Source organism: Osmerus eperlanus, chromosome 5 (genome assembly GCF_963692335.1).
Source record: "Osmerus eperlanus chromosome 5, fOsmEpe2.1, whole genome shotgun sequence".
NCBI lineage: Eukaryota > Metazoa > Chordata > Actinopteri > Osmeriformes > Osmeridae > Osmerus > Osmerus eperlanus.
Window position 1 is genome coordinate 21054498 of NC_085022.1, and position 26451 is coordinate 21080948.

General features: G+C 42.4%; 3 protein-coding genes across 5 annotated transcripts; 2 read left to right on the plus strand and 1 right to left on the minus strand.

Annotated features, from left to right (window-relative positions):
• The first annotated feature begins 692 nt into the window (after nt 1–692).
• On the plus strand, nt 693–5991 carry tph1a (tryptophan hydroxylase 1 (tryptophan 5-monooxygenase) a). Its single transcript, XM_062462594.1, has 11 exons — nt 693–871; nt 2529–2666; nt 2770–2953; nt 3041–3141; nt 3244–3311; nt 3414–3610; nt 3758–3893; nt 3994–4120; nt 4221–4316; nt 4732–4865; nt 4999–5991. Exons 1-11 carry the CDS (start codon nt 782–784, stop codon nt 5171–5173), a joined length of 1446 nt encoding a protein of 481 aa, XP_062318578.1. The 5' UTR covers nt 693–781; the 3' UTR covers nt 5174–5991.
• A 145-nt stretch (nt 5992–6136) lies between these two features.
• On the plus strand, nt 6137–14300 carry sergef (secretion regulating guanine nucleotide exchange factor). Of its 2 annotated transcripts, none has more exons than XM_062462612.1 (11): nt 6137–6270; nt 6478–6616; nt 6742–6891; nt 6968–7062; nt 7282–7342; nt 7444–7557; nt 7656–7718; nt 7834–7992; nt 8147–8313; nt 10471–10507; nt 13071–14300. In XM_062462612.1, the coding sequence occupies exons 1-11, from the start codon at nt 6229–6231 to the stop codon at nt 13322–13324; spliced, it is 1281 nt and encodes a 426-aa protein (XP_062318596.1). In that variant the 5' UTR covers nt 6137–6228; the 3' UTR covers nt 13325–14300. The 2 variants fall into 2 exon arrangements, with proteins under 2 accessions (XP_062318596.1, XP_062318597.1); XM_062462613.1 differs by having other exon boundaries at nt 7837–7992.
• A 4-nt stretch (nt 14301–14304) lies between these two features.
• On the minus strand, nt 14305–25730 carry kcnc1b (potassium voltage-gated channel, Shaw-related subfamily, member 1b). 2 transcript variants are annotated; one of them, XM_062462583.1, is made up of 4 exons: nt 24176–25729; nt 20119–21034; nt 19268–19441; nt 14305–16131 (listed from the first exon to the last, which is right to left on the minus strand). In XM_062462583.1, exons 1-4 carry the CDS (start codon nt 24746–24748, stop codon nt 16022–16024), a joined length of 1773 nt encoding a protein of 590 aa, XP_062318567.1. In that variant the 5' UTR covers nt 24749–25729; the 3' UTR covers nt 14305–16021. The 2 variants fall into 2 exon arrangements, with proteins under 2 accessions (XP_062318567.1, XP_062318566.1); XM_062462582.1 differs by lacking the exon at nt 14305–16131 and adding an exon at nt 18055–18362 and having other exon boundaries at nt 24176–25730.
• Nucleotides 25731–26451: the final 721 nt, after the last annotated feature.

The window sequence follows — 26451 nt, forward strand, 5'->3', positions numbered from 1 at the left end:
TGATCTGCCCCTTATGGTATTGATTTAGCGAGAATAGATTCTCAGTTAGATTAACAGTTGCCACCCAAGGATATTGAGCCTGATTAACTTTGTGGTTCTCTGGTACCCCAAATGTGCACATGGTGCTCTACTGTGAATGTAGAAAGAGGCTAACTGGATATTTAATCACTGAAGAAAGGTGGGGATTCATTTGAATCATCTTACAAACTGACCTTTCCTGAACTTGTTTCTAAGGTTACTGAACATCAGACCCAAGACTGACAGGTTTGCACATTTATCTTGGAAATACTTATACAGACCTGTGTAATTCAACATATATACAAGCCATAATTTTGACTATGAGTAATTGCATAAAATAGCCTACACAAGAACGCAGAGATGAACAGACAACAAAGCCTCAAAGGGTTTTGTGTTGGAAATTCGAATTTAATTAGAATGTAGACTACGTGCACTGCATAAAATAGGTTTTTAAAATCCTTGAGTGGTATGTCCTCCCGTGATTTAGCCTATACAATGGTCCCCAGTCGTCTCTTTCAGGTCTCTAGAGAAAATGAAAAGGTGAATTTCCCCATGACGTGAGCGATGGTCCTCTTTTTCATTTGCTGTCGGGTGTGAGATTATTGCTTGTCCACCCCACACAGCTCCCCCACTGCCCCCTCCTCTCTCCTTATTGTCGTTAAATACCAAAGCGCGCTGCTCGTCGACGTTGGCTGCCACTTTACATAGTTAAAGCAAGATAAACATCGGTGAGAGAGGTAAATAAATACTACGGTGCTTCAATATGTATTCAAACAAAATCGAAGGACCCCGTAGAGGAAGGTCTTTCGACTCCATGAACATAGGATTTGAAGAGAAACAACTAAATAATGAGGTAAGTTTACTTTTTGATAGTTAAAACAAAAATTTTTTGCATAGACTTATTCAACTGAAAGCACAAAATCCAAAAACATATGAATTTGAAAAGTTGTCAGATGTAAGATGATTAAGATAGCGGATGATGTTAGTTTAAATAGTATATTGTTTTATTTCATTATTTATATTATTATTATTACTATTATTATTTATTGTAAACTACTGTAGATCCAGACTCAGGTTACACTAAATCTTTTTATGATTGTAGTTTTGTCGTCAGTGATTCATTTAAGCTGTCTCCAGGTCATTCAAATAGGCCTACGTCAAGCATTAAGAAGGTCAAAGACAAATAAAAAATACAATAACGTGCTCCTCAATGGAATGACACTATTGGAGCAATAGCATTGCTCGAGACAGCATTATAGTAACCTAATCTCCAGTCGTACTTTTTTTTTTATAGCGAACTAGCCAGCTATTTTATTGGTAGGTTAAGACCAGATAAATATGTCGAAAATACAATAACAGACACCAAAATAAGAAGTTGCCTACACTGTAAATATGTATTGCAGTATTCTTCGGCCCAAAAAAATAATGTCAATGCAGGTAGCCTATATTAACCTATTGAGACATTCAAACAAATATATTAAACATGTATCCTATAGATCTAGAAATGTTAGGCACGTTTCCTAAAACTTGATACAGCACGTGAGTGCAATTCCAGATTACAAATGCGTGTTCGATTGATTAATAACTGCTTAATCCTCGTGTTAGATTACAATAAGAGGGAGCTAATAATAGGGGCCCTCACTCTAAATGGGATTGGTTTAAGATGCTTGGCAGACACTAACCCAACTTCGTTAAACCAAGACGTTGAATCTACTGCGCCATCACGACCCGTGCGACACTTCTGAGCCTCTTTTGATGCACTAATGCTTCTAGGGATTCTGCTGACTCGGGGCCATCGGAAACTGGTTTCCAACGCTGTCTCGTCAATGCTTGCAGGGCGAAATATGGTAAACAATACGATACAGTAAATGAACTCCGAATGATAGTTTTCTTTAAATGGCTTTTGTTTAAAGTCGAGTTTTAGAGGCATTGCGTTGCCGTACGTTACATCGAGCCTTCATATTGGCCTATTTTCATACAACGTATGAAAATAGGCCAATTAGCATTTTTTTTATGCACTGCGAGGTTGTTGTCCAAGGTTCTGAAATGTATGCAGCCTGCCTTGGCTTGGCTACGTTGCATATGAAAGTCGCTGTCCGTGGTGGTGAACGTTTTTGCTCTTGGCGGATGATTCACTTTATCCATCAATAATTTTGTAGAACTCGTTTTGTCATTACTATTTTATAATCAGTAATCATATGTGTACGTAAATTTGATTGTTGAGCAAATAGGCCTACATATCAAGTAGGCCTACAGCCTATAATAACTTATGCAAATATATTTGTAGCCTACCCTTGTGTTTAGAAATAAGCATTACTAATATAAACAAATCATGTTTGTATGGTCATATGGTTTTTGAGGGTCACGCACATTCAACAGCTGTCACCATTACAGTTGACTGCATTTAAATGTCTGTCGGCAAACACGTGTCACTAGGCATTACACGTCAGCGTTTGCTGAATGGAGCATATATCCACCCCTCACTTGTTGACGTTAATATCCGCTTTCAGATGAACAAATCAACATTCACGAAGATAGAAGAGAATAGAGATAACAAGAACGAGCATTCAGAAAAGGGGACAGCAGCGATCGTGTTTTCCCTTAAAAATGAAGTCGGGGGACTTGTGAAAGCGCTCAAACTCTTCCAGGTGAGCATTGAATTACTTTGTTCTCCATTAAAATTCTCCACAGAATTGGCCTCAATGTTTAGATTTGTTTTAGTATTACTTATATATGCTTTGGTTCTTACAGGAAAATCACGTTAATCTTGTACACATTGAGTCCAGAAAGTCCAAACGGCGAAACTCAGAATTCGAGATATTTGTGGACTGTGACAGCGACCACGAACAACTCAACGAGATAATTCAATTGCTACGCAAGCACGTGGACATAGTGGACATGGACCCCCCAGATAATTCGTGTCTACCTGAAGAAGGTAGAGGCTATGGCTTGATACAATTTACTTATTTATACTTAATGAGCATAATGTATAGTATATAATTACCTTTAAAATGCATTTCAGATATGGATCATGTACCCTGGTTCCCCAAGAAAATCTCAGATCTCGACAAGTGTGCAAACCGTGTGCTCATGTATGGATCAGACCTGGATGCTGACCATCCGGTATGCATTGCATCACCAAATCTGTCTCGCAAACTGCTGGATCCTGGCAGCAGCTTCCAAATCTTGCGGCAGCACTCTCACACCAATATCTCTTTCTAACAGGGCTTCAAGGACAATGTATACCGCAAGAGAAGAAAGCATTTTGCCGATCTCGCAATGGGTTACAAACAGTGAGTCGATAACTGAGGCAATAACATGTGCAAAAAACATCTTTAACCATGATGCAGTAGTTTGTTCTAGAAGTTGATGGATTGTTCTGTTTTCCCCCCCAGCGGAGACCCTATTCCTCGTATAGAGTTCACAGAGGAGGAGGTCCAGACCTGGGGTGTGGTGTTTCGGGAGCTCAACAAGCTGTATCCCTCTCACGCCTGTCGGGAGTACCTGAAGAACCTGCCTCTGCTGTCAAAACACTGTGAATGCCGGGAGGACAACATCCCACAGCTGGAGGATGTCTCGCGCTTCCTCAAGGGTGAGCCACAGCCTGTGCCACAACACAGCCTGTGTTTGGATCATTGCCTTGAATTAGATGAATTTCACCGTGATCAATCACAGATAACAGTTACGGCTCATTCCTGTACTTTGCGCTATACATTGATGTTGATATCCTCTTCTTTAGACCGCACTGGCTTCACCATCAGGCCTGTGGCAGGTTACCTGTCCCCGCGAGACTTCTTAGCTGGCTTGGCCTTCCGTGTTTTCCACTGTACCCAGTATGTACGGCACAGCTCGGACCCTCTTTACACCCCGGAGCCGTAAGTGTCCTCACACTCATCGGTGAATCTCTGAGGAATGTGACTGAATTTTAAATAGACAATCCGGCTCATGGTGTCTTCTTCCTCTTTTCTCATCCAGGGACACTTGCCATGAACTTCTGGGTCATGTCCCGCTGCTGGCAGAGCCCAGTTTCGCCCAGTTCTCTCAGGAGATCGGCCTGGCGTCTCTGGGGGCTTCAGATGAGTCAGTTCAGAAATTGGCCACGGTAAGTGATTCTTATACATCACTAGCAGACTCAGTAGTGTCTATAAAGACACGTAAAAAGTTGAATCCCTTTGCTGACTTTGTCTGGTCCTGTCCTACAGTGCTATTTCTTCACTGTGGAGTTTGGCCTATGCAAACAGGAAGGGAAGCTACGAGCCTATGGGGCAGGCTTGTTGTCCTCCATCAGTGAATTAAAGGTACAGTAATGACATCTGGAATGTACGATGAAGTGGCCATTTTAGTTCATTATGGTATAAAACATATACGTTTGAAATGTTTACGGAGTAATGAAATTCAATTAGACATGCCCACGTGTAATGATTACAGTTGTTACAGGACTTGAATCATGACAGTTCAGATTACACCAGCAACAGCACAGTGTCGCAGAACTGTAAATGTGCCCCCCGTTTTTACATTTAGTCATTTAGCAGACGCTCTTATCCAGAGCGACTTACAGTAAGTACAGGGACATTCCCCCCGAGGCAAGTAGGGTGAAGTGCCTTGCCCAAGGACACAACATCATTTGGCACGGCTGGGAATCGAACTGGCAACCTTCTGATTACTAGCCCGACTCCCTCACCGCTCAGCCATCTGACTCCCGTTTTTCCACAGCATGCGCTCTCTGGCAATGCAAGGATCATGCCTTTCGACCCCAAGGTCACATGCAAACAGGAATGCATCATCACCACATTTCAGGATGTCTATTTCGTGTCGGACAGCTTTGAAGAGGCTAAGGTCAAAATGAGGTGAATTCAGAGTCATGCAATATTCAGTCCTAACATTAAACTCATCACTTGCTTTTCCGATTTAACGTTGTCATTCGTTTCAATGATTTCATCTCCTGATGCTAAAACATTTACACGTATTTCTATCCTTTAGGGAGTTTGCCAAGACCATTAAGCGTCCCTTCACCGTGCGTTACAACCCTTACACACAGAGTGTGGACGTCCTGAAGGACACTCCCAGCATCAACAGTGTGGTGGAAGACCTGCGACATGAGCTTGACATTGTGGGTGACGCTCTCAGCCGGCTTAACAAGCAGCTGGGTGTCTGATGACCTTCCCTCTGTTCTACTTATCTTCTTACCATCTACCAAGCCTGCCATACCATATCCCTGAGAACAGATGTGTAGAGACACTGCTTTTAGACTGCTCCTTTAGAGTGCAATTGATGTTCAGTGTTACTGGGTTGCTATGGAGAAAATTATTGTTAGTTCTAAAGTATCTGATTTCATTAATGCCAATAACTTTTGAGAGGTTGGATAAAGTTAAGGTTGATAGTTTGAATGACCATGATTCAGAAAATATTAGAACTGGGATGACATGAATTTCAGCACTGTCATCCATAATTAGAAAACACGTTTTTAGATAGGCTACACTTTCCCAAGTGCTATATCTTCTGTTTTATGTTTCCCTTATATAACCATGATGACTGTAATATAAATGGAAAACAAACACCCTAATATTGCTGTATTGCTTCCCTTTGACCTCCCTACTCTTCACTTTCTTATTTAATGTCCCCAAGATATGTAATTGATATGAAATTATATTTATTGTATATTATGGTGTGTCCAATATATTCCTGCCCTTTTGTGGACTTGGGTTTTGTATGGGACCAGTAAATTATTTGTGTTATTAGTTTAATCAAACACTCAGTTTTTCTTGATTTTTACATAATCCGGCCATGTTAGATTATGGATTGCTTGTTTTTTCATCGTTAAATGTTTCTGTAACATTGTCAACAATATGTCTACTCATGAAGTTAAATGTAATTGTAGTACATGTACACCTGGGAAAAAACGGTAACATTATTTTTCTACTGTAAAGAAATGTAGACGATGTATGTCTAATGAAATAAATATGTACACGTGTCTATAGTTTCGGTGTTGATGATGGATAGACCCCGGTCATTTAGCCTATTGAAAATGAGGTCATCTGAGACCAGACCAGAGACTACCAGCTTCATGATTATTTTTGTGCGACAAATAGTACATGAAACTTCTTGTGCCACACTCAAGATGGCGGAAAAGCAAGTACATTTTTTCAGAATTAGTTGACGGTAACAAGTGTCGCAAATCGAATCGCCTTCTTGCTATCCAGGAGGTGTCCCATGGACACTAATTTGCGATCCAAAGTCTGTTTATACACGTGGGTAAGTTTACAAATCAAACATTAGTACGTTATTGTCAAGTGCATGCAGTTAGTCTGTCACTTAATGTAAGCAAACGCTTGCGTACGAGTTCCGTGATCGACAACAACGTACACTATTGAAATATTAGCGTAGTAGGCTAGTTTCCTAAAACAAGCCTTGCACTTTTCAGCGGCAGTACCTAAATCTCAATTACTTGGAACTTCGCAGGGTGCAAACAGCTACGGCCAGTTGGGGCAGGGACATGTCGAAGACCTGTCAGTGCCTAAGCTCGTGGTTGATGACTTGCAACTGTCAGGGACAGTGCAGGGTCTCAGTGGAGGTGGTGGACATTCCGCTCTTGTTTCTGGTGAGTAGAAAGTATGTTTTCCGCTGATCATGTGTCTCCCTCTCCTGGACAAGCCTTTTTATTTTATTTGGATAGTCCACAAAAGCTGTGTACACAGTGTCTGCTAATGGGAAGTTATTTTATAGATGGAGAGTTGCTGGTGTGTGGGCAGAATCACAAGGGACAACTGGGAATCAAACACACTACAGAACTTGCAACCCTGCATCGCTGTCCTCTGCTGAACCAGAGGGTTGCTCAAGTGTCCTGTGGCTGGGATTTTACTGTCCTTCTCACTGGTAAGGAAACATATTATGTTTGCATTTGGGTTTCCGCTCTTTCAATTAATCTTTTAACAACACTTTTCATACGTAGATGATGGACAGGTTCTGACATGTGGGTCGAATGTCTATGGACAACTGGGTGTCTCACAGCCAGTCTCGTATTCTTCAGAGCTGCTCCCTGTTAAGGTGCAGTAGGTGTTTCAGTTTGTGCTAATCAGTCTGCATTTTGACATCATCATAATCTCCGGTCTAAATCGAACAATAAAATCGGTCTCTCCAACTATGTATAATTGTAATTTTTCATATTGTGTTTAGGCTATGTGTTTGTAGTACTGGCTTCTTTCATAATTGTACATTGGAAGGGTGTGCGTCTCATTTATAAGCTGTTGCTTTTGTCCTATAAAGATCTTACAGGTACATGTGATTGGTGTGGCGGCTGGACTTAGGCATTCACTCGCTGTCACTAGTAAGCTGGCTTCACACCCACTGGTGAACATTGTTTAAGTTTGGATGTCTTTCCATGCACATTAACCACAGCGGTCCATTCTTCTCTCGTAATGTATAAAGGTACGGGCTGTGTCTATCAGTGGGGGATGGGTCTCTCAGGTCAGGCTAAGAGAGCGCTGAGTCCGCTCCCTGTCCCAGCTCACTTCAGCTCAAGAGAACCTTGTCTGGTCCCAGGTCAGTGGAATATATCAGCTGAACATCAGCAAAGCTGAGGGTGAGTTGTATGTTGCGTGTATGAATTCATTTTTGTTGTTGTTGTTGTTCTTCTGAAGGTCTGGATCAGGTGACGCCAAACAAAGTAGCCTCAGGTTCCGCTCACTGCGTCTGTCTAACCGGTGAGAAACAGCTGCAGTGCACTACTGTGACGTTCAAAACTTAATACATGAGGAACAGTTCACTTGTTATGTATTGCATCCCTTATAATAGTTATTTCATTTCTTTGTTGTCAAGAAGGGGGTGATTTATTCCTGTGGGGAAGCAACAGGCATGGCCAGCTGACCTCTGGAGAGTCCTTTCTGCCCAAACCTGTACTTCTCGACCCCACTCTTCTGGATAAAGAAAGGGTTACTGACATATGGAGTGGTTGGACACATCTTGTAGCCAAAACAGGTGAGACCACTAACATGTTTTTACAGATGTATTTCATCTCAGAAATGATTGTGCTATTGAAAATGTGGTACATAGAAGAGTGTATTGATGGCATGTATCAAAATGATGGTGTTTGGGATAGGCCATATTTGAAAGAAATTATTCTTTCTTTCAGAAAGTGGCAGGGTTTTCACGTGGGGAAGAGGGAATTATGGACAGCTGGGAAGGACAGACCTGACCAATCAGAGCGCAAAGGAGCAGTCAGGTGCTTCCTTGGCAGGGGCTGTAAACCAATGGGAGTGTGTCCCTGCTGAAGTTAAATGCCTTTATGGAGCAACACAGGTGAGATAGTTCTCATGTACAGGTGTGACTTATCTGAGACTTTTCTGATGCTTACTAGATTTCCGAATATTTTATCGTCATTGGTAGAATATGACAACGTAAGGCAATCCTTTGTGTTATTAGTACAGCCCTACAATAGAGAACAACTTCATTCTCAAACCAGTAGAGGGAAGCATAAACTAACCAACCTTGTGATTGAGTAGAGCTCATGGTTTAAGATGCGCAAACGAAGACAAGATGTTTATCAGTAAATAATTCCGGTACAAAATATCCAGAACTGCTGCAAATATTCATAATAAGTTTTACAGGAATATTTTTTCTAATTTGATTACATGGTTATGGTGTAAGATATGCTAATGTGAATAGTTCCTACATGCACCAGGGATGAACTGTCTCCCTACATTGTGTGTGTTTGTTCAAGTGCTTAACTGTTCAAGTCAACATCTCCTAGCCCTGAGAGAGAGCGCATTAATGGACCACAGCATTTTGGTCAGATGTTTTGCTTTCCTCCCCAGTGAGGTGATTATGAGTGAGGAGCTAAGGGAAGGCTGTATTCAAGTTACAGTCTTGAGTGGCTGTGGGCACGAGAGCCCAGCCATTAAAGGGTGTGTCAAGGACAAGCTGTGCCCGTCAACAATCACTGCAACACTGAAAGATCTGCCTACTGTAGTCACCTAGGCAGAGCATGTACAGTCAGTCAGCCAGCCAGAGCCTTGGCAGGTCTAGTCCCCTTGTGCACGTATACAGTACTAATAGCGGAACATAAAATTGAGTGGACTATGAATCTTGTTGCCTACCTGCCTCACACAGTTAACAGTCCATCTACACACACACTGATACGATCAATATTCATTTAGTCAACCATCAGATTTTTATGAGGTCTGCAAAGAAAATGAATGAAGGATGACTTGGTTATTGGTTTAGAAACTGATTAGTGTTTGTCTATTCATGGCTTTCAACAGATGTATGCTGTATCAAAATGACAGTGAATAATATCATCTGTGCCTTTTTACCGTTGATGCGTTTATGACGCTTGGAAGAGTCAGACAGGTTAATCGGGGATGAGAAAGTTTCTCTTCTGACTTTAGTCAGAAGATGTTAGTTTCCTCAAGGATCACAATGACTCTTGCTCAGAGACTTGTTGCTCTTGTGGTTAGTGGTAACTGATTTAAAATTGTTTGTACTTGCTGTGATATATTGTTGTTTATTATTGTTGCTTGTCTTTTTTCTTTTTTTTTTTCCACAGGTGCACTTGCACTTATAGCAGTTCATGTTGTTTAATTGTAACTTGTTTAACTACATGCTCTTATGGTTCTTCCCTTTGGCACTTACTTTGGTTGTTCACAATGTGTGCTTCATGTTTTGGCTACTCGCAATGTTTTGTGGCTATCTCGTTGTTATGATCAGTGACCTATGCACTTTGTAAAGCTCTCTCTTGGAAGTCGCTTTGGATAAAAGCGTCTGCTAAATGAATAAATGTAAATGTAGTCTGAGCAGTACATTTAGTCATTTAGCAGACGCTCTTATCCAGAGCGACTTACAGTAAGTACAGGGACATTCCCCCCGAAGCAAGTAGGGTGAAGTGCCTTGCCCAAGGACACAACGTAATTTAGCACGGCCGGGGAATCGAACTGGCAACCTTTAGATTACTAGCCCGACTCCCTCACCGCTCAGCCACCTGACTCCCCAGTAGAGACATGGGGAAGCACAAAACCCACCAGAACCTTTATTTTTTTAACTCTTATTTTCCTTTACAGCAGCATTGTTCCAGTCATGATGAAACAGATTGTACAGAGCAGCCAGAGGAAGCACATTCCTACTCAGGCTTTTGGGACAGTTATGCCAACTTATCAGGACAGTGCCACAGAGTGTTCCTATCTGTAGGTCTTTTTTTGCTATGCTGTGCAACAACCACCAGCAAGGACACAGTTGTGGTTGTGTGGATTACTGGGATGGATCTATTGACCCAGTGACTTTCGGACAAATTCACCTGTCTGACGAGGTGGTCTAGTTACGGTCTGTGTTGAGACAAAGTGCTTCTAGACGTTTAATCAAAGTGTCCGGAAGAGTAAATTGAGCACTATAAAAGTTGCTCAGGCTCTTCAAAAAATAGTTCACAAGGATGACTATGCTATCTTGTACTTTTTCTTTTTGCAGATTGCTTGTGGATCCGAACATAACCTTGCCATTGTAGGTATGTATTCATACTCCATTTTTGCACATTTCCTGCAATATCTACAGCATATTTGTTCTATATCGATGACACTAATCATTATACAATCAGAGGTGGTATAAAAAGGACTGCATAGTTGTGATACGATGCCATAATGTTGCATCCCTAATACAGTGCAGATTCTGTCCTAAGGTTTTTGTTAGTTTTTTTTATCTGTGAAATGTCAATCCCTATGTTGAGGCATGCATGAGAGCTTTAAGGTCTGCATTTTGCCATACAGCTCATGTTGTAGGAAGCAATTACCATTGGACTAGATGACAATCGCTGACACATGCAAACTGCCCAGCTGTGTAAATCAGAAGAACATTTACAGGCAATTTGCTCTAATTTGTTTGCAAATGGCACGCCAATATTAAAATGAGAAAAGGCCTATTGGTACGCCTTCAAGAGAATAATGGGCAACATAAACATCTCAGATGTTTAATAAGCGCTTGTTTACACAGATCGTGTTCCTTCCTCTGTCTGGTAAGGCCGGTTCCTATCCTGGTTCCCTGTCGTCACCAGTGAGCACACAAACCATTTTGGAAGGAGAGTATTTCCTTATTGTCCAGCGAGTGTTTTGAGTCAGGGGTTCCAGAGACGATGAGCAGAGCCTGGTTTGGAGGAGCACCTGGGTCCGTTAGAGGGTCCGTCTCAGGTCCAGGGGGGACACAGCAGCAGTAGCAGCAGCAGTCACCCTCAGAAGTTTCCCATTCAGCCTCTCAATGACACTCAGGGAATAGCAGACACAGAAGCCGCTCTGGCAAAAATAAACAATCTCTGGGGTCAAGCCTTGTGACTTCCTCTCACTGAGCCTAGAGATTACAGAAGCAGTCAGGAGGCTGCTTGAGTAGGCCTCCTGTGTCCCACTCCCCCACTGGGTCTGGCTGCTAGTGTGAAACCCTAACCTCATCGGCCTGTCTTGGGCATGGTGGCAAGAGCAATCAAGCGGTTAAACAGGATTATAGTGAGACCTGAGTGCAGCTATTTCTGGTGCTGAAGTAGGTCGGGCAGAAAGGAGGAGCTAACGTCAGCTGCTTATGGAGAGAGAACCGTTGCAGCATGTTCCAGCCATGCCCATAAACATTTTACATTTAGTCATTTAGCAGACGCTCTTATCCAGAGCGACTTACAGTAAGTACAGGGACATTCCCCCGAGGCAAGTAGGGTGAAGTGCCTTGCCCAAGGACACAACGTCAGTTGGCATGACCGGGAATCGAACTGGCAACCTTCGGATTACTAGCCCGATTCCCTCACCGCTCAGCCACCTGACTCCCTAACTCCCACCTGACTAAACACCTGGGGAAGACCACCACAGTGTGGAAATCAAGTTTCCAGAGGTGGGGGATCCAGTCTTAAAAAGCACTCTCCAAGGTGGACAAGGATGGACTCATTGGACTTGATTCTTATGGGGGGTCTGATTACGGATTCACTGGAGGCATGCTGAGAGTCATGTGACAATGGGATACACGTGATTTATGCTTGGTACTTTCAATCCTGTGTAAAGATGTTAATTATGCTGCTTTCAGATAGGATTACTATCCTTTTTAATTGGGTGTGAAATGTCTGCTGTAGAGCTGACAGTGTTGTATTTGTGAGGAAATGGCTTTTACCAGATAAGTCTCCGTTTCCATCCTTTGGTGGACAAAACATTGTGCAGGCACTTTGTTGCCATGACAACACCGGTCCACTGTATTCCAGTCAGCATGACCATGAATTAGCAGAGCGGCAAAACACCACCTTTTTTTTTCTCTTTTTTTTGAATGAACAAAGCTCTCCTCAGGTACAGAAGGTACCCTTGACAATACCTATCCTGGCGATTGTTAAACACGCTTCATATGAAGGATATTCTCTGAGTAAACACCAGATATTGTTGTGGATTCGTCCCTGGAGTATCCAGACCTGCTTGTTTTGTGTGGCAGAACTGCACGCTGACATAAGCTGCTTATGTGACATTGTGGGGTCTGTGAGCAGAAGATGGCATATGTGTCTGTTGAAGAGGGCATATGTGTCTGTTGAAGATGGCATATGTGTCTGTTGAAGATGGCATATGTGTCTGTTGAAGATGGCATATGTGTCTGTTGGCAAACCTTAAAGCTTTGGATTGCCTTTAATTGAAGAGAGAAGTGACTAGAAATCCCCTGGTGGAAGGGACAAACACAGACAGAACACAACGATGGAGACAGCTGGAAGATGGGAGTTACCCTTGAGAGAGCAAGCTCCTTTTTGTTGCCATGGTGACGGGACCTATTAGGTAACCGTGTTGCCATGGCACGTGTCTCTCCAGTGATGCAGACCTGACCACACCCACCAACACGCTCACCAGCTGTGAGGAGCAGTATGTAGTACAGACCAGAAAGGCAAGGGGCACAGAGGCAATCTTGCACACACGCATGTTTAAAGACCTAAAGATGTGACGTTGCTTATAGTGTTCTTTCAGTGCATATGCAGACCACAAAATCCGTATGGTTTTCTAACCATTGTGCCTAATGCTGCAAGCTTGTCAGCTGCAACCAGCCAGTGACCTCTCCTTTCTTCTCTTCAGAGGGCTGTCTACTTTCCTGGGGGTGGAACGAGCATGGGATGTGTGGAGATGGATCCCAAACAGATGTCATCCAGCCACAGTCCATTTCTGGCCTCAGTCCTCTTCTGATTGGCTGTGGAGCTGGGCATTCCATGGCCCTGTGTGCTGCTGAGTCAAGTGTTTCTGGAGGACCAAAATACTGGTTAAGTTTGACACGGGAGGATGCACTGACTAGACATGAGGGTTCAGGCCTTCAGAAGAATTTACATGATTGATGTGGAATATCTGACAAAGAACATCAACATTTAATCGTTTGTTTTCATCAACAACAAAAAATGGCATGACTTGAAACTTGAATCCCCATGACCTGTAGCTAAGCTTGTTTTTAAAATACTGCATTTTGACAAGCCTCTTAAGTTCCACAAGCACGTCTGTATTCAAACTGTAAAACATAAATATTGTTCTGAGGTTAGAAACAGGTTGATTTATGTGTCACAAGGAGGGTGGCCATAACTTCCCATGATCAGTCCATCACTTTGATGGACATGATTGGGGGGGACGGCTTTCCAGGACACGGCTGTGATTATGGCTCCCTGTCCGCCTGCCATGTTTGTCTTCCCCCTGATCAAGGCTGTTATGGAGCGTCTGAAGGATGGGCTGGACTGCTGTTGTAGTTCCATCTCACCATGTCACAGGTTTTATTGTAGTGATCTTGAGTGAGGAGACACTCAATCTCAGTCTCCTGTATCTCCCTCGTCAATACAGGAACTCTCACAGTCATCTAGTGATTTAGTACTTGGGTATAAAGTGTATATTATCCACAATATTCCCATTGCAGGTTAAGGTGTTTGAGTGTTAAAGATGCCTGGTGGTATGAGATGTTACACTGTCTTGCCATTTCTGTTTTTCCCTTTTTTGAGTAACACTGCTCTCAGATTATCATTTGTTTATACGTTTAATTGGATTGACCAATGTCTGTCTTTATTAGAATGTTGAAATGCTATTTTGATTTAGCATCTGAAGGGTGCAGATCTTAACCATTGTCACCATGAGACTGTCTACACATTGCATTTGTTTTTCACGCTTAAAAGCTTTGAATCTTACTATGCAACCTGTCTGAACAAAGTTTTAAAATAATACAAGGATGTCACTTAAATATTACAATGAAAATGTACAGGAAATGAGCAGAAAAATTAAGAATTGACCCACTCAAAAAAATAAAAATCAAGACTGTTTGAAAAGAATCATTTCTGTTTTTTTTTTTATTATTTTGTACTATTTATTGTACAAGTCTGAACTACTACCCGTCAGAAAAACACAAAGAAAATCCCTAAACAGCAGATTTGTTTAAACGATCACTGAAGAAACACCTGGTTAAGACAAACTACCTACAATAAGCACTGTGTCCAAGCACACACTGAATTCTCAGAGAAGGGCACACATTTGCTGCCTGTTAGTCAGGTTATTGAGTCTGTTAAGGATAGCAGCTGTCATTTGTTCCATGTTGGACAATGATCAACATAAAATCACCCAATTTACTCTTGCTTCAATTGGCAGTACCAGCTCTGCTGCAGTAGATTACACATGGTTGTTGGCAGTGTGTTTGCAGTGGTTTTGTAAAAATGCTGGTCCCTTACCATTGGAGTAGCTAATTCATACAAATGATGTTGAATCATTACATGTCTTTTCAGCCAATGGTTGGCCATTATATTTGATATTGATACTTATGACTTATTGTTCCAGACTGCATTTCAAGCCCTGCCTTGCTTGGCCTGTGCAGTAATGTACTGTGGTGTCTGTTAAGTATTGTGGGTGAAACTGGGACAAGTCGTCACAGGGTCAAGTTGTCCTTGTGCCTTTCTAGAACTACAAAGTTTGGTCCCAAAAGTCCAATTAGATGATTTTCCTTTGTGATTTGAAATGATTTATGTTGGTTACAACAATAACAAATCACACTGAGATTTTGAAAACTTTTGTAAATTATTGCAAAGTTTGTTTTCATAGATATTTGTTGTTGTTGTTTTTTTTAATCATCTGTGGTCAACAACAAACCACAGCATAAGTTGATGGAAACATTTGATAACTTTCTCTGTTCTCCCAATACTACAGGTCCTTTATTGGACTGAATGCTAAATTAAAATATGCTTACATATTGTGATGGGATCATATATCAGAGGCACTTGTCCAGTGTGATGCATAAGATTTGGCAGTTATTTGATACAATTGGTACTGTATCACCTAATGAGTGCCTAAATGTTATTGCAATAAAGAAAACACTCAATTGTGAATGTGCTGTAGGTACTTAGGTAATATATAACATACTTGAAATGAGCTACATGTATATCTTATGCATGGACAAGTTGACAAAGTATCCTTAAATACAGTAACTGAAGTCATTATATTGGTGTTTTAGCCCTAAATGTAATTATTTCAACCAAAGCTGGAAAGCTTTTGGTCGTTTGTAACAGGTTTGGTCTTTGCCTCGTTAATATATAACTAGTGCTTTAAGAAATTACATTATTCTGTTTGATGAACATTTGATGTGTAAAATATAGTCAAAAGAATGTTAAAGTTCACTGGTGCAAACAGTGCAAAAGGTTGTAAAGTTGTGACCATGACAGTGCAAAGTTAGTCGTTTTGAGCAGTTTTGCTTGGCTGACTGACAGGGACTATAATATTGGATCTTTTGCTTTTTTTTTCTTTTTTTTACAGAAACAGACAAATGTTTGATTACCACTCTAAAACATTGGTATACACATCTTCAGCACACAAAAGCATATTTACAGCACCGACACACACAAAAATAGGCACACACATTACAGCACAGTAACCAGTCACATATACTGAGCTACATAAGGCTTGACAACAAAACTCTCAGTGCTACATCTATACTGAGTTTGTGATGTACAGGTTGTCACTGTCACCCATTTATAAAAACGCTAACTTACACACACACTAATGCTCGAGCCTTATCAGTTGGGGGATGGGGCAGTATGGGTCATACACATAGTGGTTGGTACACCATGGTTCATAACACAAACTGACTCTGTTGGCGGTCTGCTCCGGGCCTGTCGCTGGGTCTCTAAAAACATATAAAAAAAACAACACAAAAAATTATTACACAATTGATGTATGGCGAGTAAAATGATGGAGAGTATGGGTACCTCGTAATTATTGGGGTGTTTTGAAATGACACAGGCCTCGAGTCAGGAAAGTGCTGCGTTAGTCTGTCATGGTAAACTTAAGTTTACCATGTATTTCCCATGCTTAGCCAAGGCACCAGACAGAGATGCATCATCTGTATGCAGTAGCCCTTGAGTAGATTAGTCAACATGCCTGGTCATGCTTTGTTTTACATTCGGATATACAGTCGTTTTGTTGTTGACATGCGCGTCTGGATCTTTGCATCATGCTCTCACAGGCACCTCATTGGTTCTCTCTTTGACAAGCTACGAATGGGTGAAACAGCCGTTAGATGTTCTAGCTTGATGCTAGTGGAGAGAGGAAACATACTGGATGTATACATGTTCTGTTGAATAAAAACAGAGTCTAAACACAGATTGTATACAAAATTTATTTCATGCAATGTCTTTATTTACATATTAAGTTTGAATACTTTAATTTTGCATAAATGTAAAATACATGCATTTACCTTTCCCCAAGTGTGTCCCAACCCCATGCTGGACCCTTATTTATTCACTTGCAGTAAGTATGATTGGGAATATAATTCACCTGCATCTCATCTTACAAAGTCTTAACAATGGTTCTACAGTTTACAACATTTACCACACAAGGAGACATGACTTCAGTAAAGTAAAACTTATCCAAACAAAAAAAAGGAATTGTGTTCCCTATGGGCAATTAAAAAAAGATTTGATAAAGAAATCATTGAAAAAGATATCTTGTGATAAGGTAAAGTGCTTTTGTCTGTTAACGTTTGGTTTTGTGCATATGTATTTGCACAAAAAATCTTTGTTAGTATATTGGTATTTTCAGTATTTCAAATTGGGCAGTTTATATTTTCAGTTTGAATAAAGGAATCTGCTTTAAATTTCTAATTCCTATTCGTCACAAACCCTGAGTCGGGCATAGTGCTGTATAAACATTAATTACTAGGAAAGATAGCTGTTTAATGCATTGTATAACTTTCAGTTGTCAAGCATGTATGACACTGTTATGAGAATGATTATCAAGATACTGATACAGAGGTAATTATCAAACCTCCGGTTGGTCAAGAACAAAAAATATATAATTATTAAATTATTTTGCTCATGACAGCTTAAGTTAACTGAAATTTGAAGTGAAGTTGTAGTGTCTTAAAACAAGGTCCCAACAACTAAACACATACAAGTAGATAAGATAAACGAGTTTGGGGAAAGGCAAAAATGGTAGCTACATTGAATATTTGCTGTGACTGAGTCTCTTGCTGCTTCAAATGTGCATAAAAGTAAGAAGCTTTTGAAAGAAAAACATGTTTTTCTTACAGTTTCTCTGGCAGATTCTTGTTGTACATAATTCATCATGCAGGTCATGCAAGGAACACGGTTTTGTTATTGTTGACAACAAAACGAATCATCACTGATATAAAATAAATCCTCATTATTTCCTCAGACGTTTCCATCTTTGATTTGAATCAACACTCAAATCAAAAAGACATAATAGGTCTCTGATATACGCAATCTACTCTCTACTTTCCAACAACGAATGTGCTTAACATTCACAAGCATTCCCAGATCATCTTTTTGCTGCCATCTCAACAAGTTTAACAATGCATTTTAATAAACTAGGAATGACTGTCATAAGGTAGCCGGGGTGACATCTTATGAAATCTTTCTCTTTCACAAGCTTTTCCTCTATAAAGAAGATGAAAAAGCAACATAGCAACAGGCAATGAGAAAACAGTAGAGGAAAGTGAGAAGGATAGCTTTCAGATAACAGGATACCAGTGCAATCAGTCTACAGCAGTAACCCATGCAACAGCCACTGGCAGTATTCTGTAGGACGCGATGACACAAGCATATCCCTCGGGGAATAAGTTACAGCTCTGTCTCAAGACACTTTTTTTTCTTTCGGAAAACGAAAAGAAAAGGAGTGAGAGCACTAAAGCAAAATATGACAAGAGAGAGAAGAGAATCAGCATGGAAAGGCCTTCGCTGTGTCCTACTCGACCAAGCTAGACAATGGTTGGGATGGGAGAACGAGAGGGCTGGATTAGTCGGGGTGGGCTGCACGGCAGAGTGGACACAGAGGACACTCCGGAAGCATCCGTGCTCATGCCAGACATGCTGTTAAGGCTCCAAGGCTTTTCATAACCTTCGGTTGGAAAACAGAGAATGTTTTGAGTAAATTGTAACGCGTCAGAGCGGTCTGGCGCTCATCTTTGATTGGTTACAGGTACACCTGTTGCTTTCTTGATTTTGTCTCCTAACAAGACGGCTGCAAAGACGTCAGTCAGGTCAACAGCATCACTGTGCATGCATCAAGTGCATAAAGAGTTCAAAGGCATGCAATAGGTGGTACTGGAATGGTTTAGAGGAGTAGAACATTGTCAGATAACATCAGGCAACATCAGATAACACTGTACCGTAACTACGGCAGCCTAGGTGATTTTCCCTGCTGGTTACACTTTCATTAGATTTCCAAGACCTGTTCAATAAAAGGGCTTGATTGTGTTTCAGTTTGGTAGTCAGTGTTGTGGATGTCTGCTATAATTTGTACTTAGACACAAGAAATGATCTCTTGTAGTAGTATTCAGTGCATTGTCAATGTGACAGTTGTTCTCCATCACCATTCTGATAACACCCAGCAGCAAGACACTGCATGCATCCTTATGCTCAAGACCAACACACTCATAATCAGGGACAGCATGATTTGTTTCTGTAAAATATACATGATTCTCACACATTAATCTCATTTTCAGGACAGTACATTTGTGTTTCATATAAAACTCTGGAAATTGGGGTATCCATGCATGTATAAAAAATATATATTGTGCAGGTGTGGGAAACTCATGTTGAGAATTGACTTGCTAGTGATTGTGCTTGTGTTGAGTACTATGAGCTGTAGTAAATGTGATTATGAGCGCATTCTAATGAAAATGCTGATCAAAATGTTACAGAGGAATCTTGGGGTGCGTGTCTGTGTGGTTCTGACAAGTCAGTGCATGGGAAAGTGTCAGTGTGTTACAGAGGCCTGGGATTGGCTGTTGCCATACGTACCCCTTCTGACTCTTCCCCTCATGTGACTGGGCCGTTCAGCGGAGGTAACCAGGAAGCAGGGTCGTTCTCGCTCACTAGGGCTGAAGATCTCCTCGGGTGATATGGCCTGGTCTATGTGAGGACAGTCTTCATTGGCCAATGCCGCATTAGCTGCCTCACCGTTCAGTTTGGAATCTTTAAGCAAAGCGGAGACACCGTGCAGAAGAAGAGGCGACAGTTAAAGTCAAAGCATGAGCATCTGACTTCAGACACACCACAACTCTTAGAATGATGCAGAGAGCAGCAACAACCTTCAGAGGTGGGGGTCAACATAACCACATGATTATAATCTTGGATAATTCAATTGACTGTACTTTGAAACATGTAAGGGCTTGTGGTCTTTTGTAATGCTATTGTAATGCTCACATTGACTACTTGGTACTTGGACTCACTGATTACTAACATACATTAACACAACTCAAAGTTTCCAACACTTGTAGTTCAGTGACAGTGATGTGCCGTGGTGGATACGAGGACTAAGGCAGCTGGGTGAGTCACAGTATTTACAACAACTGCTAAATCAATACCAAGATTATTCATGGCCTTACTTAGTCTCTCTCTACAGTGTGTATGCTCCCACTGAATTTCACAATGCAAGTCATACACTCTATTGATCTTTCAACGGGAGATTCATTTGTTTAATCTGATATGGCTGAGTCATCTGTTTGAACCAATAAGAGACAAACAGTGAGACAGCGAAACAGTGATACACGGTTTCTGTAGAGCAGTGATGTGAAAGCGAATGTTTGGTTTCTGGGATGCATTACTATTAGATGAATGTAGACAAACAAAGTACGTTTATCGGTTCCTACCTTGAAACTTTATCTCGAAAACGTCGTCGTGGGCTATGGGACTCTGATGTTGAGAGCTGACGCTGGACTTACAGTAGTTGGGTGAGCCTGGTTGTGGAGCTCGAGGGATGTGTCTGTTCTTCTTCTTTGGTAGCTTCTGTTTCGCCATTGCCAGGGAGTAATACATTCCAAAGTTGTTGACAATCACAGGCACGGGCATGGCGATGGTGAGCACCCCCGACAGGGCGCACAGCGCTCCCACCAGCATGCCCGACCATGTCTGGGGATACATGTCTCCGTAGCCAAGGGTCGTCATGGTCACCACCGCCCACCAGAAGCCAATGGGGATGTTCTTGAAATGCGTGTGTTCGCTGGCACGAGGGTCGTTGGGCGAGGCTCCGATGCGTTCGGCGTAGTAGATCATGGTGGCGAAGATGAGCACGCCCAGGGCGAGGAAGATGATGAGGAGGAGGAACTCGTTGGTGCTAGCCCGCAGGGTGTGGCCCAGCACGCGGAGCCCCACGAAGTGACGGGTCAGCTTGAAGATACGCAGGATCCGGACGAAGCGCACCACCCGGAGGAAGCCCAGGACGTCCTTGGCCGCCTTGGACGACAGGCCGCTAAGCCCCACCTCCAGGTAGAAAGGCAGGATGGCCACAAAGTCGATGATGTTGAGGGCATTCCGGATGAAGTCGAGTTTGTTCGGACAGAAAGTTATTCTCATTAAGAACTCAAAGGTGAACCAGACCACGCACATTCCCTCGATGTAGGTGAGGAAGACCACCGTCTCCGTCTCTGGGTAGATGTGCTCTTCGGTCCTGTTTCCCACCACCCTCAGCTCCGTGCGGTTAATGATGGGGTTGAAGGCCTCGTGGGTCTCCAGACAGAACGTTGTAATGGACACCAGGATGAAGAACAGAGAGGCCAGAGCCACCCACTGAGGCACAGAGAGGCCGTTTCCACAAGGTTAAAGGGGGGAGGGAGTGGGAGGGTGATGGTGGCGGTAGAGGGAGATTAGAGAGACAGGGGGAGAGAGAGGGGGGAGAGAGAGAGGGGAGAGAAAAAGGAGGAGGCAGAGTGAGGCAGGGGGGGGGGGGGGAGTGAGAGGGGAAGGAAAGAGAGGGAGAGCAGAATAAGAATGAGACTGAGCACACAGTAAAGCTCCTAATGTAATCAAGTCGAACATCCCCTGCGATCATTCATAGAAAGACTCTCTTATCCATTCAAATCAATCCGTGATACAGTTTTAGATACTCTGAAGTGGAGCGGCAACGCCATTGGGTCTCTTTCCTCAGCTTGGGCTATGGATGTGGCAGATCACCATTGCTTGTAACTTTATAGATCTCAAGGGAGTCAGGTGGTTGAGCGGTTAGGGAGTTGGGCTAGTAATCTGAAGGTTACCGGTTCGATTCCCGGCTCTGCAAAATGACGTTGTGTGTCCTTGGGCAAGGCACTTCACCCTACTTGCCTCGGGGGGAATGTCCCTGTACTTACTGTAAGTCGCACTGGATAAGAGCGTCTGCTAAATGACTAAATGTAAATGTAATGTAAGGTCACTGTGCTCTAAAAAACAAGAAGCACACGGAATATGAACAAGGCTTCTGCATGTAGGCTTCTGTAGACCATGATGTCTGAATGTTGCAGTTGCTCTCACTATGGCATGTGAGTCTTCCCTAACAAGGTCACGCTGGACAGAGTATCACCTCCAGGGACTGGGCGCATTCGGACCCTTGTCCTCATGTGACAGGGAAATGAACACAACACTCTGCCCATTAAGAAGCATCACTTGTGATGTATTGATTGGAGGGTCACGTTGTTACATGTGGATTTTAGTGAATTGTTTATCTACATTACCTCAGACATTTCCTCTCCCAGATCGGGTATTTAATTTGTTTTTAATGTTATGAACTATACAAATAATAATGACTGGAATAACTCATGCTACAAGGTGGGTGTGGATACGTACTGTAGGTTTCGACTTGTTTAATTCTTCAGAGAAAATATGTGTCTGTTGTCTTTGGATCACAGCACCCTTCAGAACTTTAGCAAAGTCTGATCAAAAGAGCTATTGCTGAGACTGAAGACATTTCCTCTGGCTTTCTCTGTAGCAGTGCATCATAAAAGGTCTTTTTTGTGCTGTGCCTCACCTGAAACATCAGACATACCCTCACTACGGCAAAGACAGTGGGACCAACAGAAATCCATTGATGCCTGAAGACATCCAAGTGAAGGGCAGCTGAACTAGCTTTTTAAATCATTGTGGTGCTTCAACAGCAGAGTTTACTGTTGTAGCCTGCCAGCCCCTCTAATGAATGCTACAGGGAAGTGTCTCTGGGTGGGGCACGTCAGGGCATGAGCAGAGGCGATGTTCGATATTCCTGTGAGTTAAGGCAGTACATACACACATACACTCAATCACCCGCTTACACACATCATTCTAATAAACAAATCCAATGAACAGCATGCGATTGTGACAAAAGCAAACCATCCATCACATTTTGCTGTGAGGCAAACGACAGTACAGCAATATTGCTCACACGTTTAGGTGTTTCTCCTCCACATATCACTCTGGATCAGATGGATCATCATTTAAACACAATACAAGACACATCTTCAGAACACTGAGAGACAAACCACTCCACAGTGTGACGCATTAGCATTCAACATTGTTGTACACAACATTCAATATTAATTGTGTGCCATGATATAAAACAGGCTTTGACAGCTTTTTCTGTGTGTCTGGTGTACTGTGCTACTGAAGGTTAGACCAATCACAGGTAACTACTGGCTACAGGAGTCCTTGAAGTTGAGAACAAAGGCCTTTAAAAGCAGATCATGGGGGATGAACCGACACATCTGTAACACTAGCAGTTCTGTTCAATATGATAAAGGTCATTTTCGTCAGCATGCTCTTTCATGTGGGCCAGCTTCATGTTTCCTGTCTCACACCATCTCTGTCACAAGAGCAAATTTAGCGTGTTGTTTCTGAAGGTTTATCCCTGAAATGAGTTGCTTGGCCAGGCAGGAACCTCTTTGCCGTGGCACATGGTAGAGATTGTTCTATACCATGATATTCACTAATCTCTTTGAATGCACCACAGACAGTCCGTGATCGGGCTTTTTGAAAGATGTGTCCACTGTGTATACAATTGGTAATTAACTCTGACACTCTTATCTAATTAATCCCCAAGCTGGGATCAGTACTCTGCCAAACGTCACTCCGCCTTTGTCATCAATACCCTGAATGTGGGACAAAGCTCAAATGGTTTCTTCAGTGTCACATTTTACTGCACCCAGAAGAGATGCAGAGGAAGGTTGTAGGGTATAGGCGCCATTACTCTTAGTTGAAGGTGATTACTTGTCAATATAGTTTACTACATGTTGGCAGTATTCCTGATCCCCACTAATTACACCAGTAACTGTTACAGCTGCTGGAACAGCATGGCACACAGCAGGTTGAGAAGGGGGCTGTGGTCTGGAAAGTAAAAATATCTGAGGTGCATTAGCCCAGATGGAAGGGAGCTCATAACAAGACCAAGAATGTCACTTCCAACAGCAATTCGCTTTTGTTTTTGGATGTCAGCCATCAAAACCCGTTGGTGCCAAATATCTGGTTGACTAAATGTGTGGCTGACCCATTTAACCAAACTGCCAACTTCCTAGGAATTCTCAAGTCCTAGTGGTCTTCCACTGATGACCTGTTCAGTAGGCACGGGGTGAATCACTGTGTGTTCCCTGCTCACATGAGGGTTTGAACGGTGATCATTTGAATGTTTATCACAGCTTCCTGTCAAATTAAGTATTTGGTCAATGCCTTGTTGCTCTGTGTCACAGTGGTTTCCCCTGGAGACCCTGGGGAGGACAATTTCAAGGTCACAGACCCTCTCTGAGAAACATGCCTGGGGGGGGGGGACACATCAATCTTTAATTGACCATTGGTAATCAACCTGATACAATGATGATTCATTACCATACAGAGTGCCCCTAACAACTGTGTTTAATACTGAATTCCAATCATTGCGATGACAACCCCCATTTAGAAAGAGATATAAGGTAGGGATAAAAACATGTTACTCACCCTTGCATATTTAGAAGAGTATGGGTCTTCAAAAAGAGCCCAGACACGTTTCTGCAAGCGGCTCCAAGACCCTCCTGTTCTGGCATAGGGAGAATCCCCCTGCGCCAACCTCCTTGTCATCTCATCAACCTCATCCCCATCCGCTGGCTCCACCTGTGCTTCTGCCTCTACATCATCATTACCCAGGTCGAGCAGGGCCCCCCCACCGAAACTATCAAGGGCTTCCTCAGCCTCCCGATGTTGACGATAGGTCATCCAACAGCACGGCTCCACATCCGTCTCATCAATGCCCCAGAACGCCAACTCCTCCTCATACAAGGGTCCACACACATCTGCGGGGCAGTGCAATTTACCTGTCCTGTAGTAGTTGAGGATATGTGCAAAAACGCCAGGGTGGCGGTCGAAGAAGAACTCCTCGATCTTGGCATCATAGTCAAAGTGGTTGGGCGCATCAGGCTCGGCCAGCCATGATAATCGGGTGCCAGGAAGGGTACGCAAGGTGCTGCGGTATGTCTGGTGTTTGATCCCTCCCACGTTTATAACAATGCGATCCTTGTCGTCGCTCGAGCCCATTGCGTCCCCTAGGCATGTCTCCAATAAGTTTCCGGCATCACAACGGTAACTCTATACGTACCGCGGGAAGACGCGCGCAACACATGCACTGTAGGGATTGTGGAACGACCAGGCAGGTGATGATAGGAAGGATACACCAATGCACAAAGAAACCTGTCCTTTCCCAGAGGTTATGAAAGATCAGCCATCGTTATTCCTTATATTCCCTCCTGTTAGAAATGCCTAAGTAGCCTACCTGTTTAACTTAAACGCCTGTAGCTGCCCAGATCCCTGGAAAGAATTGAAATCCAAAACGATTCTAGCCAATGACATTACATTAGGTATGGACGTCACATGGTAAATCCGTGTAATGACATTCATTTAGAATGATCCTGTATTGTGAATCCCAGATCACGTCTTTTCGGTTTTTGTTGTTGTTCTAAAAAACTGTTTCAGCGTTTATGACATTCACACATAGCAAGGTGACTGCGGTGGTGCTAAACGGACAGCGCTAGTCGTTTACGGAGACACCCTCACAGATCCTCCTTGTGTACTGTCGCTGAGCCTACGTCCTTTCCAACAAAAATTGAATCCCCCTCTCCGTTCAAGCTGGCATGTAGCAACTGGTAGATGTGGTGCTGAAATGTACGTCTATGGCAGAGGTCTTAGCTGATCTTGAGGTAACGGTTATTTTCATGCTATTGGTCCGAATAATCGTTCCACTCACGTTCAAGCTACCGATGAGCAGCGATCCGTGAAGTCAGTACAAGGCAAGTCTTCTGTTCCAAACGAAATTAGGCGGGGATTCTCTTTCAAATTGCATTGAGATACGCCAATAGAAGGACGGGGGCAAAAAGAATGAATATCGCTCAAAACAAATAAATATGAATCGTTGACAATACACTGTTGTCAAACCTCTTCTACAATGATATGGAGCATGCCCAGTAAAAACCTTGTTTTGTTTAAATAGACTGGCAAGAGTTCTCACGTTTGCTTATTTGCATAGGCTGTAGCGACCCTCTTTCATGACGCTGTTTATTGAGACTTATTGAGTCATCTTCACCTGGGGATAATATTTTTAATCACATCTGATAGATTATTATCGCAGCTGCTAGTTTTAACCGTAAAATATATAAACATACGGCCTACATATATCTTAAACAAAATACCCTACTTGTTCGTAATATTTAGATCAATACAATTTAATGGACACATTTCAAATCCATAAGAACTTGTAAACTGACTCAAGTAATCTGATTATAGTCAAACTAAGTGTTGTTAAAAGGGTCTGCGGCGCATTTTCGTCTAACACTCCATTCTCGTGCGTAATTAGGCTTTATCAAAATTACCAATAGGGAGCGCAATTGACCAGCTATAAAATAACTAGAGAAAAAGAGACTAAGAAAATATTTGTATCAAACATTGTCAATAGCATGTAATTTGACAATATAATTCTCAGTCGGACGTAAACAGATAAAGGCTGTAGAATGCATTCTACAGCCTTTATCTGTTTGATAAAAATATTTTCTTAGTCTCTTTCTCTTTATACCTTGCTAAAATGCTGACAGGAGAACATTCATACATTTTGGAATTTCCATATTTCCAAATTGCAATCACATAAACACATAAACACCATACCCTGTACTGTGCTCTCCCCCTAAACTCTTGGTGGGCAGTCTCCTTCTCGGCTTACACTACTCAGAAGGAGGAGTTTGTTGCCTCCC

Coding starts and splice junctions, on each gene's coding strand:
- kcnc1b (XM_062462582.1), bottom strand. CDS start 24,748: ATGGGCTCGAGCGACGACAAGGATCGCATTGTTATAAACGTGGGAGGG. Junction 21,035..24,175: donor ACTCTTCTAAATATGCAAGG/GTGAGTAACATG, acceptor TCTGTGCCTCAG/TGGGTGGCTCTGGCCTCTCT. Junction 19,442..20,118: donor TTTCGAGATAAAGTTTCAAG/GTAGGAACCGAT, acceptor CTTTGCTTAAAG/ATTCCAAACTGAACGGTGAG.
- tph1a (XM_062462594.1), top strand. CDS start 782: ATGTATTCAAACAAAATCGAAGGACCCCGTAGAGGAAGGTCTTTCGAC. Junction 872..2,528: donor AGAAACAACTAAATAATGAG/GTAAGTTTACTT, acceptor ATCCGCTTTCAG/ATGAACAAATCAACATTCAC. Junction 2,667..2,769: donor AAGCGCTCAAACTCTTCCAG/GTGAGCATTGAA, acceptor TGGTTCTTACAG/GAAAATCACGTTAATCTTGT.
- sergef (XM_062462612.1), top strand. CDS start 6,229: ATGGACACTAATTTGCGATCCAAAGTCTGTTTATACACGTGG. Junction 6,271..6,477: donor AAGTCTGTTTATACACGTGG/GTAAGTTTACAA, acceptor GGAACTTCGCAG/GGTGCAAACAGCTACGGCCA. Junction 7,719..7,833: donor TCACTGCGTCTGTCTAACCG/GTGAGAAACAGC, acceptor TTTGTTGTCAAG/AAGGGGGTGATTTATTCCTG.